At 41.3% G+C, this 15,969-nt stretch overlaps 1 protein-coding gene across 1 annotated transcript in view; it reads right to left on the bottom strand.

The window, feature by feature from the left end:
- Window positions 1–11,266: 11,266 nt before the first annotated feature.
- Window positions 11,267–15,969, bottom strand: part of Asah1 (N-acylsphingosine amidohydrolase (acid ceramidase) 1) — a 37,023-nt gene continuing 32,320 nt past the window's right edge. Inside the window, exons 10-14 of the mRNA XM_005412192.2 lie at window positions 15,877–15,958; window positions 14,762–14,893; window positions 14,532–14,655; window positions 14,043–14,099; window positions 11,267–12,555 (exon numbers count right to left, since the gene is read on the bottom strand). Coding sequence (XP_005412249.1) covers window positions 12,466–12,555; window positions 14,043–14,099; window positions 14,532–14,655; window positions 14,762–14,893; window positions 15,877–15,958 — 485 coding nt within the window. The 3' untranslated portion in view covers window positions 11,267–12,465. The remainder of the gene's footprint in view (window positions 12,556–14,042; window positions 14,100–14,531; window positions 14,656–14,761; window positions 14,894–15,876; window positions 15,959–15,969) is intronic.

Genomic DNA, 15,969 nt, shown 5'->3' with positions numbered 1-15,969 from the left:
AGCGTGTGAGGAAACACCCGGAGGCCTAGACTGTGGGAAAGACGAGATGTCATTTCGTCCAGTCCCAGTAGGCTGGAGCCAGCAAGTGTCTGGAGGAAGGCTAAATATAGACAGGGTTTAGGGCTGGGGCTTGGATGGAGTGTTTGAGGTCAGGGCTGCAAGTACAGTCAACACAGATGTGCATATAAAGCTGGCTCTTCCAGCATCAGGGAGACTGCAGGTCCAGCCTGAAGTTTCTTTGCGGCCTTCAGTTCCATTTGCTGAGGACAGCGTGGATTCCTGTTGCTTGAAGGTACCACGTTGCTTTCTCAGGTCAGGCCTGACAGTCATGGAGAAGGAAAACCAAGAGGAGTGCAGGAGGGTCGAAAATTCAAAGCCAGCTGGGGCAACTTAGTTTCAGTTTCAAAATAAACACATAGGGCTGGGGCTGTAGCCCAATGGTGGAATGTCCTTGTGGGTTTGGCCCCCAGTACTGCAAACCCAAAAAGAGATGTTAATTCTAAGTGAATGAAAAAGTGTTTATAATTTGTTGTATCATGCAGATAAAGCCTCACTGTCAGAGAATATGCAAAAGGAAAAGTGATAGGTTGGTTTTACTCATTAGCAAAATGAATTTGGTAAGGTTTAAAAAGATAATATAGATTAGATTTATCCTATTTGAGTAGGATTGCTGCTAGAATAATTAATGGGATTCATAACGTTTTTTGTGGGGGATTCTTCCTCTTTTTTAGACAAGTCTCACGTGGTTCAGGCTGGCCTTGAACTCTAGTCACTTCTGTCAGCTTCCCAAGGGCTGGGATTAGAGGCATGCAGCATCACATCCAGCAATAACATAATTGAGAAAGAAAAACTATATGGTTATTTCAAAATTTAAAAAACACTAGACAGGAACTCTAATTTGAGAAATGATTCTTTTGAAAATTTGCTACCAGCCTTAGTGGTGAAAGGTACATTCTCTGCTAAAGTCAAGAAGAAAAAACTAATGCTCATAATTTCTCCTCCAAGTGTATACCAGTATTGTAAAACAAAATAAATGATGTAAGAAATGGAAAGGAAGAGATAAAACTGCCAGTGTTCACAGAAAATTTGTCAACAACAAAACCAAATCCACAGGCAAGCCATCTAAATTTTTTAAATGCTTAGCAAAATTCCTTTTTTTTTTTTTTTTTTGAGACAGGGTCTCTTACTAGTTAGTTCAGGCTGGCCTTAAACTCTGGCCTCAAACTCTCTGCAGTCCTCCTGCCTTAGCCTTAAGTGTTGAAATTATAGGTGTTAAGCTGGGGATATAGCTCAGAGGCACAAGTGCCTGCCTGGGAAGCACAGAGTCCTGCATTCAAGGTTCTGAGTTCAATTTCTGGTACCACCAAAAAACAAAAAAAAATTACAGGTGTCTGCCACCATGCTCAGCTCAAAATTGCTTTGTGTAGATTGATTTTTATTTTGTATATCAGCAGATAATTAAAATTAGTTTTTAACAAGTATTGGAAATAGTTTTAATCTTACAAATATGAGGGACTAAATCTTTTTTTTTTTTTTTTTTTTTTTTTTTCTGAAACAGGGTCTCGCTATGCAGTTCAGGCTGGCCTTGAGCTCACTTTGTAACCCAGGCTGGTCTAGAACTCGCAACGATCCTCCTGCCTCAGCCTCCCGAGTATTGGGATTACAGGTGTGTGCCACCACACCTGGTGTAAGGGACTAAATCTCACAAAACAAATAATTAGCTTTCTTGAACATCATTAAAGATCTCAGTAAATGGATATTTAGTGTTTGTTTTATTTTTGGAGACAGGGTCGCCCTGCATATTTCAACCTGGCCTTGAAAACACACTAGTCTAGGCTGGCCTCGGACTCACATCAGTCCTGCTGCCTCAGCCTCCCAAGTACTGGGATTACAGGCATCCGTCACCATTCCTGGTCTTTAGTGCTTTTGATGATACAACTTCATGAAGACCTCAGTTGTTCTCATCGGCTTAACAGACACAGATTTTAAAAATCAGTACAGTACGGACAGGTGTGATGCATACCCGTAATCCCAGCACTTGGGAGGCTGAGGCAGGAGGATTGCTTTGAATTCAAGGCTGGCCTGAACTGCATAGTGAAACCCTGTCTCAGAAAGAAAAAAAAAAAAAAAAATCAGTACAGTTGCAGCGTTAAAAAATTGTAAGATACTCAATTGACATTAGTTGATTTACAATAAAATCATGGTTAATAGCAGTAAAACAGGAAGTAATAGGAAGATGGTGAAACATTTTCAAAGGGCCCTGGTTAGGAAGGAATAACTAACTTGTGACTAGATAGTTTAGTGGGAAAAATCCACAGGTCATTGCAACATTGATGTGTTTGTAATTCTCTGCCTACCTGCGGCCGGTGCTTCCAGTGGTACTGACAGGCAGTGAAGAGGAGCTACCAACAGGAGGTCTACTCGGGAAAGATTCAGATCCTAGTCAGCCCCTTTAGGGTAGACTCTGTGCTGCCCCATACTGGCTGATGGAAACCAGTGACTGCACCTGAATATGCTTGTGTCAGCCTTGCAGTCAGCTGCTGTTGTCCCACCATGCTGTTGGTCCACTACTTACAGACCCACAGCCCCCAAAGTGGAAAGTCACAGGGAGAAAGGAAGTCACAAAAGTAGAAATAGAACATGCAGCTTTTATTCATCTTTGAATTTAGCCCAAAGCCAGTGGTGGCTCTTGTGAGGAAAGCCAAATAGGTTTTTCCATCACAAATGGAACCAGAGACAGAGAGTTCTTTCCTGCTGCTACTAACTACAGAGATGAGCCTTGAACTGCATCGACCCACACTCGCAGCCCTTCCCTGGGGCAGGGACTTAAGAGGTCCTCTTGGAGGACAGTGGTTTCTCCCTTGGACCAAAAGTCACCATTTAAACAGGGCCAGTGTGTGGCCTGGTGGAAACAGGAAGGAAAGGGGGGGTTCCTTAATGTCGTATGATCCATAAAGGCAGACACTGCCTTCTCTCTTCTACTCAGCATAGCAATACCAAGCAGACCACTGTTTTGTGTAGTGTACTCCCTAAGTGTGTTTTAACACCTCTAATTCAGGGTAGTTGTCACATAGTCAGCTACCTAGTAAAGTATGTAATTTGCTAAGTTGGGACACGTGGCGTTGTCTCTACAATCTGTATCATCACTCCAAATTTTTTGATCTCCCCGATAATCTCTGTGCCCCTCTCCCGTCTCACCCACGTCTCGGTGAGCACTGCTTTACTGTCACAGTAGATTAGTTAGCATTTTCAAGGAGTTGTGTAAAGGTAAAGTGCAGGAATGCATTTCTCAAAATTTGGCTTTTCTCTTCAACATCATTTTGTTTGAGATTCATCTATCAGTACTTGATTCCCTGGTAGTGTTAAATTATTGAATGGACATGCCAATTTGTTTAACACCTTCAATGCAGTATAATTTAATGCAGCAGCAGATATAACCTGGTAGAACGGCTGTGTCTTCTGCTAAGGAGGTATTTACAAGAAACTGCCAACCTGTTTACCACAGTACTGTGTTACTCCATTGTTACACATGGAGAGTTCCACTGCTTGACATCCCTACCAATGCTTATTTTCAATCTTTGCAGTTTTTAGACATTTTAATAGGTGTATTTGCAATGGTTTAAATTTGCATTTGAACATCTTTTCATGCACTAATTTGACACTCATAGTCTGAAATATCTTTTCATGTGTTTTGTCCAATTTTTTTTAAAAGGTTCTCTTACTGTTATTTTTTACTCATGTCTTCACCATAATATGTTCTCTTTAACTTCCTTGGGAAGATTCCTAGAAATGGAATAACTGTCAAATAAAATTTCTATTTTTAGTTTTTTCAGGAATTTCCATAATGATTTCAATAATAGTTGCACTAGTTTACAGTTCCACCAACAATGTAGAAGGATTCCTTTGCCCCTATAGACTTGCTAGCATTTCTTATTGAGTTTTGATGCTAGCCATTCTTTCTCAAGTAAGATAGAATCTCAGTGTTGTTTTAATTTGCATTTTTCTAATCGCCAGAGATGTTGAATTTTTTTTCATAATTGCTCATTTGTACTTCTGAGAAGTGTCTATTTCAGTTGCCAGTTTTTTTATTGAGTATTTGTTGATTGAGTCTTTTATTTTAACTTTTTAAAATTCTTTATATATTAGTCCTCTGGGGTGTAGCTGGCAAAATTTTTTCCCACTCTATAGGTTGTCTCTTCACTCTACTGATTCTTTTGCTGTCCCGAAGCTCCTTACTCTGATGTAATCCTCTTTGCTTCTGTTTCTTGTGCCATTGAGGTTTTGTTTAGAAAATCCTTTCCTACTCCTGTCATCAAGTGTTTACCTATTTTATCTTCCAAAAAGTTTAATGTTTTTGTCTCACAGTTTAGGTCTTTGATCCATTTTGATTTTAATTTAGTATAAGGTAAGAGACAAGGGTTCAGTTTCCTCCTCCTGCAGACAGATACCCAGTTTTCCCAACACCATTTCATAAACAGTAAGCTGGGAAAATTATCAGCCTTGTCTTGTTCCTCATCTTTCAGGTGTCTCCTATCCAATGTCTTTTTTTAAAAATGTGTTTTTTTCCTTTTAAACTATATCCTTTTTTTTTTTTCTCCAGTTCTGGGAATCAAACTCAGAATCTTGCACTGGCCAGGCAGGTGCTTGTGCCACTGAACTATATCTCCGGCCCCTAACAAGTACTTTTCTTTTTTTTTGTCTTTTTGAGACAGGGTCTCACTATGCAGTTCAGGCTGGCTTTGAGCTCACTTTGTAGGCCAGGCTGGTCTCGAACCCCTAATGATCCTCCTGCCTCAGCCTCCCGAGTACTGGGATTAGTTGTGCACCACCACACCCAGCTAAAATAAATCTTTAATTCATGTATTTTGTTAGATTTTCCTCTTTATCAGGTGGAGGGGTGAAGATTTTATTTCATCTTGGTTGGCAGCACAAGTTGTGACATTTTTCTACCAATATTTTTGTTGAATGAAGAACTGGGAGTTCGTCAAATTCATTTCTTCATCAAGTTGCAGGAAGGAGGGAAATCAAGGAGGCTGCCTGAGTAGTTTGCACTTAGGACAACACTATAATTAAAAGCACCGCTCTGCTACACTGCCAGGAAAGCAAAGCAAAACACCACGTGGAGAATCATTAAAGAGGTGGAGTCCTGCCCTGTGCAGGACATCTCCGAGCAGCAGCACCGGAGATGGCAGTTGGACAGAGGACGGTCTCTCTCAGTCCACGCGTGAATGAGTTGTCTCAAGGCCTTCTGGAATTCCGCTGACTCAGCAGCCAAGAGTGGGGTGACTGCGAAGTCAGGTTATACTTCAAACTGGTGCACAGGATGGTGGCTGGAGTTCTCTGGACCCCACTGCTGCCCCCTGGGGTCCCTGCAAGCACTTGGTGACTTGCAGTTCCCCGAAGTGGTTACAGTGCTTGTCAGTGAAGCCGTGTCTCCCTTCCTCTTTTGAACTCCCACTATTCCTCCTCTCCCTCCCCCACACCACCTGTTTTCCTCTCCCTCTGCCCCCCCCCCAAGTACTGGTATTGAACTCAGTCAAGGCCTGTACACTGAGTCCCACCCCCTTTTGTTGCATACTTTGAGACTGGGTTTTGCTAAGTTGCTCAGGCTAGGCTTGAACTTGTGATCCTCCTGCCTCAGCCTCCCAGAGTGCTTGGATTACAGGCCCTGGCCACCATGCCCACCTCTAAAACTCCTACTCATTCTTTAAAACTTCATTTTTCTCTGGCTCTCCCTAACTGCAGTTTCACGTTGCTAGGTTCCTCTGTACCGTTTCCTGTCCTGGCTAACCACACTGGCTGATTTACTCTTCACTCCGGACTCTGAGGTCCTGGGGGAGGACTGTCTTACCATGGATCAACCCCAGCATCATACACTCTAGATCCAGCCATTCTGCAAAAGCCCCACCTCTGGCCCCATGAGACTTTGGGGGACATCTAGACACAAGCCATAACAAATGGTTAAGAGGGTAATTCTGATAAGGGCCCAGAAAGAAGAGAACCATACTCACAGGTGGGGCTTTTCAGAGGTGGCTGGATCTAGAGTGTTTGATGCTGGGGTTGATCATGGTGCAATGCTAGGCTCAAGCATAACAGGATTAAAGTGAGTGCTACCCATCCTAAGTAGTCCACATAAGATAGAAGGGACAGAAAGAACTGTGGTTGTCTCTTGCTTGTTTTTACTTTGCTATCTTCTAGCTGCCATTAACGATTTCTCCTCTGTGACGCCTGTCTGGCATGCCACCCTGCAAGATGCTGTATCAGAAAACAAACCAAAACCCAAAAATGTCTTACTGTATTTGGCAATACGGTATGATGCCCTTGAGGCAAAGCAACCAATGCAACCTCACTGTTTCTTACCTATAGAATGGAAAGCTACTACAACTGTTTGGCCCACATTCTCAAGTATACATGTGAAAAACAGAAACTGGTAGGCTGGGGATATAGCCCAGCGGCACAAGCACCTGCCTGGCAAGTGCATGGTCCTGAGTTCGATTCCCAGTTAAAAAAAACCAAACTGGTACTGGCAAGTTAGATTTCCTTGGTCACTGCTCCTTTGCATGAGAGTTCATTTACCTCTGTCCCTTGAATGTGCATGGTTTTGCAGTTTCTTATTATAATATTCTGAAGCAAGAGGACCAATGCAGTCTCATTATTTCTTATGTATAAAATGGAAAGAGCTACAATTGTTTAGCCCACTGGACTACTGTGGAGCATGACATGAATTTATCGTGTTTTCCTGGGATTCAAATATGGTTTGCATTGAACGCAGGTACTGTTTTCAAAATTTTGTTATTCTCTACATGTGTATATAAATCATACATTTATACATGTTTTACATACATATATAGGATATACACATGAATTATGTGTTTTTAAAAAAATTTTTTTTTTTTTTTGGTGTTTGAGACAGGGTCTCACTATGCAGTTCAGGGTGGTCTTGAACTCACTTTATAGCCCAGGCTGGCCTTGAACTCAAAAGGATCCTCCTGCCTCAGCCTCTCAAGTACTGGGATTACGCACATGCGCCATCACGCCCAGCATATATTATGTACTTTATACACTTACAAAAATACAATCCCTTGCTGCGGATCGGCCATTCTGGAGGTATCCAAGCGAGCTGCTGGACTGCTCAATGCATGCGCTCTCTGCTGAGTACAGCATATGAAAATTTGGGTTGGATTCACCCAGGCATCTGACTAACACTCTAAAGGTTCTGCTGTATGCTGGGTGGTTGTTGGCTGCTACTGAACTGCATGCACTTGAGATACAGTTTAAATGTAGATTCTTAAAGCTAAAGGACCTCCTGGAGAAAACTGGCGTTAAACTCTGTTTACAAAGGCAGGTGTGAACTCTCAGGGAAGTTCAGGACTTGTCCCACTCACTCAGCGGGTGAAGGAGTCAAGCTCTGACATTTTGTTTGCATGCCACAGTGCAGACAGGAGTGCGTCTGTACCACATGCAGGGTCAGCAAGAGGAGACATGGGGGCTCCGCTTTCTTCACATCAAGTAATTCTAGAATGCATGAATTATAAACAAAAGGTAAACTATCAGAGAAGACACTACATATCAAATATTTTTAAAAGGTAGACTTTTAACATGTAATTGCCTATTTTATATTGGAACTTGCTACATACAATTTGGGGGCGACAGGGTCTCACTATGTAGCCCACTCACAGCAATCCTCTTACCTCAGCATCTGAGTACCTGGATTATAGGCATGCACCACACCCAGTTTTACATACAATTTATGACCAAGATGTTATGATGAACTCTTCAATGTAAAAAAAGTATTGAGGATCAAGTTTGTGTGTATAAAATTATCAATTCTTTATTTTGTGGTACTGGAGATTGAACCCAGGACCTTGTGAATGCTGTACCACTGAACTACTCCCCTAGCCCGAGTGATTTAAAGCAGCATTTTACAACCACTTAAGAATTTACAGAAGCGTGTATTTTGAAGATGAATAGCTTTTTATTATTATACTAAAGATCCAATCAAATTTTTAATAAGTATTTCACAATAATAATGCCTTCCTTTACAGAAAGCACATACATTGTAAAGTCAAGGCCACTAGCTCAGATGCCCACAAATTGGCCTGTCAGCTATACAAGTTCTCACTGCTGCCTGCAAGTGCGTCCACCAGGAGCCCACGCTGGATCTGCACCTCCCACCCAGCCAGGGTGGCACTTGTGAGCCGGGCTCCATAGTATCTGGAACATACACTCCTCCAGCTACACCACAGCCTCATGTTCACGGACAGTGATGAGGTCTGCAGCAAGCCAGGTGCTAGGACACCTGCTTGGCCCCACTCCGCCTTTCCAGGGAGAAGCAGCTGCACGCTGTTGTTGCCATCAGTGAGGACCAGGGTCACCGAGACAGTTTTGGTCCTGGTATTAACAGTATGGAGAGGGGAGCTGAATGGCGAGGTATTTTTACGCGGATTTCAGACAGCCAAAACTTCGTTGGCACAGGACCCTTCTGGTCTGCAGGGCAGGTGATCTATACCAACTTGCTTCACGCTTTGAATGCCATCCCCAACCCTAGCCTGTTGACACCCTGAGGAGATAGTCTACCCCATGCTGTTCAAGCCTCCCCTCAGATGAGCCAGTTGCTACAGGAGGCAGCCAGCCCAGGCCTTGCATGCTCAGGACCCTGCCTGGCTGCCCCAACGGCTGAGGGATAAGTATTTCAAGGCACACCCACGGCCCAGGTGCAGCGTGCTGCCAAGAACTGTGAAGGGTCTGCGATCTCACCCTGTCCGCAAGCTAATTCGCTGGCCTTCATGGATGCTGGTAGACTCTTGGGTCAGAGGCAAGGGTTTTGTGACTGTGGGCACCCCAGGCAATATGAATTTCAAGTTCACATTGTTCCATTTGCCCACCAAGTCCCCCCCAAGGTTACATTGAACAGGATGGTGCCCAGTATGATCTATGTCGTAGCTAAGGAATGCTAAGCTTAGGAAACACCCACACATACAGGAGATGCTCTGCTGGCCTGCAAGTGAAGGGGGAAATGAAAAATTTTAAATGAAAGCCTGCCCAGGATGCCCACCAAGACCAAGTAGACATGTCTGGCAGGCAATAACAGAACACTCCTTTGTGTAAACCCCGTCTTTATTCCCTGTGTGTAACTGATGGCCTTGCAGGTAACTTCAAATATAACAGGACGCTTCTTCCTTTGTGTAACTCAAGGCCTTGCAATGTAATGAAATGGTTAAAATCCTTTAGCAACCCATGACGTCACCCAACCCTCCAAACATAATGTGCCAAATCTGCCTTTGAACCTTCTCTCTTGCCCTCCCTATGAAAGTCCCCAAACCCCGCCTGGTGGGGCTGACTCTGGTGAGATCACAGTCAAGCCCACCGGTGTAATAAACTGTCTCCTAAACCTTCTCGGTGCTGTTTCTTCTCATGTTTGGTCTGTTTTCTGTAACACAAGGAGACAATTAACTTTAGTCAGGGAACATCTGACTGGCCAAGCATCTTGAGATGATAGTATGGGATAAAGGAGTCACAAGATATGTAGAAACACTATGACACATTGCTCAATACACACCAATCTCCTAGTGGCACCTGGCTTGCAAACCTGGTTTCTCAATATAAAAGGGAGTGCCCTGGGGAAAAAGAAAGAACTGATTCTAGGCAAGCTGACAACTGTACACAAACCAGCCACCAGCCTCCTTGTGTTACGGCCCGAGGACGAGTCACACCTCAGGGTTGTCAACAGGGCCAGTGTGCAGCAACAGGGTGGCCTGAGGCCTGCGGGCCTTGTTCGCCATATACACTGCTGAACGAAAACTACCCTCCTATCCTGAAATTAAGTGATAACTGCCTCAGCTTTTCCACTTAGCAACTTAGGAAGATTTTAGACCTGTTTATATTTTTAATGGGGTGCCAAGTGATAGCTAAAAAAGACAAGTTCTTTGACTACATATAAGCTGAACACAATTTAAACTTGGAGTGAAAGAAAAAAAAAAGGAACTTATTGAATGAACACACTGTCATCAGTTACTGACCCCCAAAGTTTCCAATCACTATGGAAACAATTTACAGAGAACAACAGGTGGAGGTGCCGAAGTTACAGCATGTGCAGGATGACGTCCTGCGATACTTAAGCTCAAGCTGCGGGGGGCTCCCGTGGCAGAACTACTTGCTGTCCTATTTATAAAGTCATGAAGGAGAGTGTCATGATAAAAGCACAGTGACAGACCTGACTCAAGTCCCAGCTCGTATCACTGAGGTTAATGCAACTCCAAGCAAATCTTACTTTAACCACTGGCAAATGGGATTTCAAGCATAACTGAAATTTGCTGAGAAAAGTAAGCTAATGCATATAATGTTACACCTATCACAAAGCCTGGTAAATGATGAGTTCTGGGTAAACAGCAGCTATTACTAAGATAAATTATCTGGAACCACATGTGTGAAGGAATACAGGTATGATTCACTCTTTATTTAAAATCATATTCCTAGGCAGGCAAGTTAGAGCCCATGGTGTGGATCCAACCTATACTTTAATTCTGCTCAGTATTTATAAAATATAGTCTCAATAATGCCCATGGCTACTAAGTTTTGTCCTCTGAAAATAAAATAGTAATGACTACTATTCTGGGGAGCCAGGGTTAGCATTTTGGTTAAGATCTTCCATAGTCATCTCTTTATATGCTAGATCTCTGTTTAGTTATGCATAAGTACCTGGATCAAGCGTTACATAAATACTGTACACACTATTTTAAAAACTGCTTTACTACTAAATACTACCTAAAAATTTAATGTCAATTATTTCCTCCAAACTATTTGATTTAGTCCTGAAGAACCAGTCTGAACCAATCAGTACCCACCTCTTTATTCTCATACACATCAAAGGTCACTATTAAAAAAATGCATGAAGTTACCTCACTTCATTCTATAACAGGATCAAAACCTGAAATTTTTCGCATTAATCTAACCCTATTTTAATAGGAACCCTTTTGTAATTCTTCTTGCTTTTCTAAACTAATGCTGGAGTTGCTATTATTGTGTGGAAGCACCTGCTCTCTCTCTAGGGGAAAAGCTGCCCTAGGACACTTGCAAATTGGGCTGACGCTACTGGATTAAGAGCTGGTAAGTATTAGTCATGTGAAATTGTGAATGTTTAGTCATACACTTAATAACCCATTACATAACACTTGTTATTTCCTTCAGATACTCTGTTCAGCTTGTATTTCTTGATAATAACCCCTTACCCTCAGCCTGACATGTACATATACACCGAGTCATCGCGCTAAGTGCTGACAGACATGTTTATTGCACGTCATGATACAACTGAGACGACACAAAATGAAGTGGACACGGTCTTGCACAAATGCCATGTGTCAGTTAATTGTGAAAGATGAACAAATTCTGTTAGTGTTTTTATAAATACTGATTTCTGAAAAATATTTTTAATAATTGTACTAAAAGTTTTTAAAAAATACATGTTGATCAGAAAGACAAACTAAAAACCTATGTATTAAATCAGTGATACTTGTGAAAATTTAAATTCACTGCTTTACGTACTATTTCCTATTTTCAAGTTTTGAAGTTCATTTACCAGCTCACAGAGTCGGGCTCAGTTTTGGTTGTTTTGTTTGGTACTGGGGGCTGAACCCAGGGCCTTTGTGACACAGAGTCTTGCTGAGTCATGAAGTTGTCAGGCTGGGCTCAAACTTGATTCTCTTGCCTCAGACCCCAAGAGTGTTGGCATTGTAGGCATGTGCCCCCATGCCCAGCTTGGACTCAGGTTTTTTAATTTTGCAACTTCCTGGGTTATTGGGCGGTAGAATAACTGCAGAAAAGGAAGTGGTTCAATTCTTTCTATAAAAAACTGCCTTGGCTATTAATTATTTCATGAACCCCCAAAACTAATCTTTACAGTCAAAGATGCATTTACTGCCCATTATGGAAGTACTAAATGTCTGTCTCATCTTCCCAGTCAAATGGAGTGAAATTATACTGCTGTCAATAACAGCAATGCAATAATATACTGATTTTCTTAGTAGCTGGAAGAAAAATTGTACTACCCAGAAAAATATACAACTATGTTGATAAATGTGAAAAACTGAATAATGTGGACTATTTACTTTTACATTAGCCACATGGGGTTACTAGTTTAAATAAATGCCTATACAGAGTCTTGATTTGAAATTCCATGGAGGTGGTTTAATTGCTCATCCCTATCTCCAAATGTCAAAGTGAAATGAATCTCAGCAAATTCTAGAAGACTGTTTTACTTCACTTAAAGAAGTAACCTGTAAATAAGAAGAAGCAATTGTTATAGCAAAAACAGTCTGCTAATTGTAAATACACTGAGAAAGGCAAGCTCATGACTTAGAACCAGCTTAGAGTCTTTAGCCTTCAGAGAAAATTCAGACAGCTGCGCTGGTCAGCCACGCCGGATGGGATGCCAACACGTCTTGGCATATTCCACAGGCCCATGTGTGCTCACCAGCCCATACAAGGGTCGGGGCAGTCCCGAAGGTAAGCCTCAAAGTGATGGTCTGTAACATCCATCAAGGTTGTAAATACAGTTAGCTGAAAGAAAAGTTACTTTTACTTCAAGGATGTTTTACATTTGAAGATGTTCAGGCACATTAGCATATCTGTCCCTGAAAAATCTGCTGTATGAAATTATTTAATATTAAACAATATATTAAAATTATATAACAGAGTATATTATATAATAATACTAAACAAAGCAATCAACATCAATAAAAAACATTATTGCAGGTTATGCACATTAACAGGTTAAGCAAAATCTCTAGCTGTTTACAAGTACTTATTTCTTTTTTTTTCCCTCCGGTACCGGGAACCAAACTCACGACCTTGCGCTTGCCAGGCAGGAGCTTTGCCGTTGAGCTAAATCCCCAGCCCCTACAAGTACTTATTTCTGAGCAGTACATTGCTTTACCACTAAAGCTTTAAGATTCACTTAACCCCCTTCCGTGTATGTGTAACAGTCACACAAAGCCTAACAATACACTAGGGCCATGGTGTAATCAGGTTTAATTGTATTTTTTGTTGTTGTTGCTTTTGGGTTTTTTTTGGTTTTTTTTTAGTACCAGGAATCGAACTCACGACCTTGTGCTTGCTAGGCAGGTGCTGTGCCACTGAGCTAAATCCCCAGCCCTAATCAGGTTTAACTGTAGTGTTAGCATGCTGCAACAAATAAGTGAGTTTTGGGTTGCAGTTTGGGCACTCGGTCTCTAAACCATCTGTCTTTGGCTAATCTTATTCTCAAAGCATTTCAGATACAGAGGGGAAACTGCAGGCACACAGATTACAAAGCACACATACAAACTGACAATGGAGGGGCACACAGACCATGTAAATCACCCCACTGCGAGCTTATAAGCTGGTATGGGCAAAACAAGCAGTATGGTGGGGTCAAGGAGCTGAAGGAAAGCGTCCTCATGCAGGGGTCAGGTTTGATTTAAATATGTAGAGGCATTTTTTTCTGGCAGAGGCAATGGAGGTATGTTTTTTTCTGGCAGATACATGTTTAATTTAGGGAGACAGAAGCACAGGGACCAAGAAAAAGAGTAGATGGAACACATGGGATAGCAGGGGAGTATAGACAGAACACACAAGGAATGACTATTAGAAACAGGATGACTGGGGAACTTTTCACATTTCTCAAATATAGCGTGGGGAAAGGATTTTTTAGAATGTTATAAAGTTCAGGGGAACCTTGATCCGCCAAGACAGAGCTCTGTCTGACTTTGTGCAGTACAGTTTGAGGTTACTGCCAGGCAGAGAGAAGTCAGGAATGTGATGCTAGAATTAATTCAAGTGCCATGTACAAAAGAAACAATACCAATCTGGATATGAAGCCACACTGATCAACAAGTTTACTGTATTCTAAAGTTATGACTTGAGCCACACAAAAATACTTTGAAAAATTACCCTTAAACTGCATGTAACTTTATGCTTAAACTGATCTAAGACAACAAGGGAAAATAAAACACAGGACCAAATTCTTTCCAGAAAGGCATATATATATAATATATATTTTTAAATACCTTGTTGAGGACAGGTTTTGTTGATAGAATATCATATAAGGTTGCAAATGAGAGATTCTAAAAACACAAAAGAGTTCTGTTCAGTATGTTAAACACAGATTTATCCACACATATGGCTCATTAGAAACAAAAACATTCTTCAATCAACCTGCCTAAGGAACTTCCCATGGAGTCACTGCTAGAAATAGATAAAATAGTTTTAATATATTCTTCTTCTTTCTCTCTTCTTTCCCCTTTTAAACTCTTACCTGTTTGTTATTTAACTTCACAGAACAGTATCCAGCACTGAGTAAGAAAACAAAGTACAGCAAAATTTTGTCTTTTAAGTTAAAACAAAAACTCAGTGAGCACTGTCTACAGACACTGAATAATGTAAGATTTATAAATTTTTTTGAAGGCCAAAGAAAAATGCCAGAACTAAGATAATCCCCAATGGGATTATCCTTAGTGGGATTATAGTTTCTTTCTATATAAGACAAACAAATGTACCTCTTGGGTTGTGCGTCTTAGACACATCTGTGCAGGTGTTCTGCGATCATCAAGGAATAAGGGTTTTCTCCATCGGTCGTAATTTGTTTGTACCACGTACCATCTACCCTGCTTAGGATTAAGTCTAGATACAAAAAGAAAAACTCCCTCTTAGGCTTCATGCCTCAAACCTGTACATATGTCAGTCTGGGCTTTAGTTTCCACTTGCTTTGCTTTAAAAGTGTACTTACTCGTATACATCCAAGGAGTCTTTTCTTTCTCGTGTAATCACACACCCCTCCCCAGACTGGTTACCTCCCAGAATAAAGTACGCTGGGGCCAACAATTTGGTCTTGGCCAATATATTCTTGGCTTCTTCATAGCTACACAGAAACATTAAAAAAAATTTTTTTGTTGAGTTGGAATGGAAATATTTTCGTACTGTGAAAAATAAGGGAAAATACTGTGACATGCTTTTTAATACAAGACGGTGCAATGGTTACCAGAGTAACAACAGCCTTCCCCTCTGAGGTGGGGAAACATTTCAGACTTGAACTGGCAATTTTAGAAGCTCCCTCTCAGCCAAAGGAGAACACAACAACTGGCAGAGATTAGCCTCCACCCTACTGTCTATGTCTTTCATTCAACAACAGAAGGGGAAAGACTATTATAGTTATAGAACATAGAACTTAAGAGAACAGAAAGTAACCTTCATGACATGGGCTTTTACCTACTGGAATGGGTTATTAAAGAAGACTACTAATTTCTTCCTTGGAAAGCATGGGCATCAGGCTCACTGATCCGGAGTCATTTGGATGCGGTGCGCGCTGAAGAAAACGCAGTTCTGAGATTTCTGCACCATAGGAGAATTGACTTCTAGGCTAATATTAGAAGATTTTACCATAATATTGTATGTGTGCATGAGTTTTCTTTTGTATGCCAAAGTATTCATAGGTGCCCTTCATAGCATCAACACCCCTGGTATTTTTCATAATTCATTTCCTTGCTATAAGAACATACAAAATATGAGTAATTACACTGGGCATGGTAGCACATGCCTGTAATTCAGCACTTAGGCTGAGGTAGGAGCAACGCTACAAGTTTAGGGCCACCCTAGGCTACATAGTGAGTTCAAGACCAACCTGAGCTACATATGAGACCCTGTCTCATACATAAAAAAATCCCCTCCCCAAAAACTAAAATAAAGAAAATATGAATAATTCCGTATGAGTGTCAAAAGGTTCACCCAAAACATTCTGTAACTGTTCTTCGATGGATGTTAAGCTGGGACTTGGCAAATGTGTTCTTATTTTAATATAAGTAATTTAAACTAAATATTTGATAAAAAAGCAACTTATCACTTCACCTTGTACTGTTTTCCAGAACTGATCTAGTGATAAACCCTATCCATGTGGCATCTTTCTTTCCCAAAATCCATTCTAGGAGACCTGGAAGAGAT

The sequence above is a fragment of the Chinchilla lanigera genome, unplaced genomic scaffold, assembly GCF_000276665.1.
Source record: "Chinchilla lanigera isolate Chin_1 unplaced genomic scaffold, ChiLan1.0 scaffold00151, whole genome shotgun sequence".
NCBI classification, from domain to species: domain Eukaryota; kingdom Metazoa; phylum Chordata; class Mammalia; order Rodentia; family Chinchillidae; genus Chinchilla; species Chinchilla lanigera.
The sequence above is the reverse complement of the archived record's forward strand: the minus strand, read 5'-3'. Positions and strand labels throughout refer to the sequence as shown.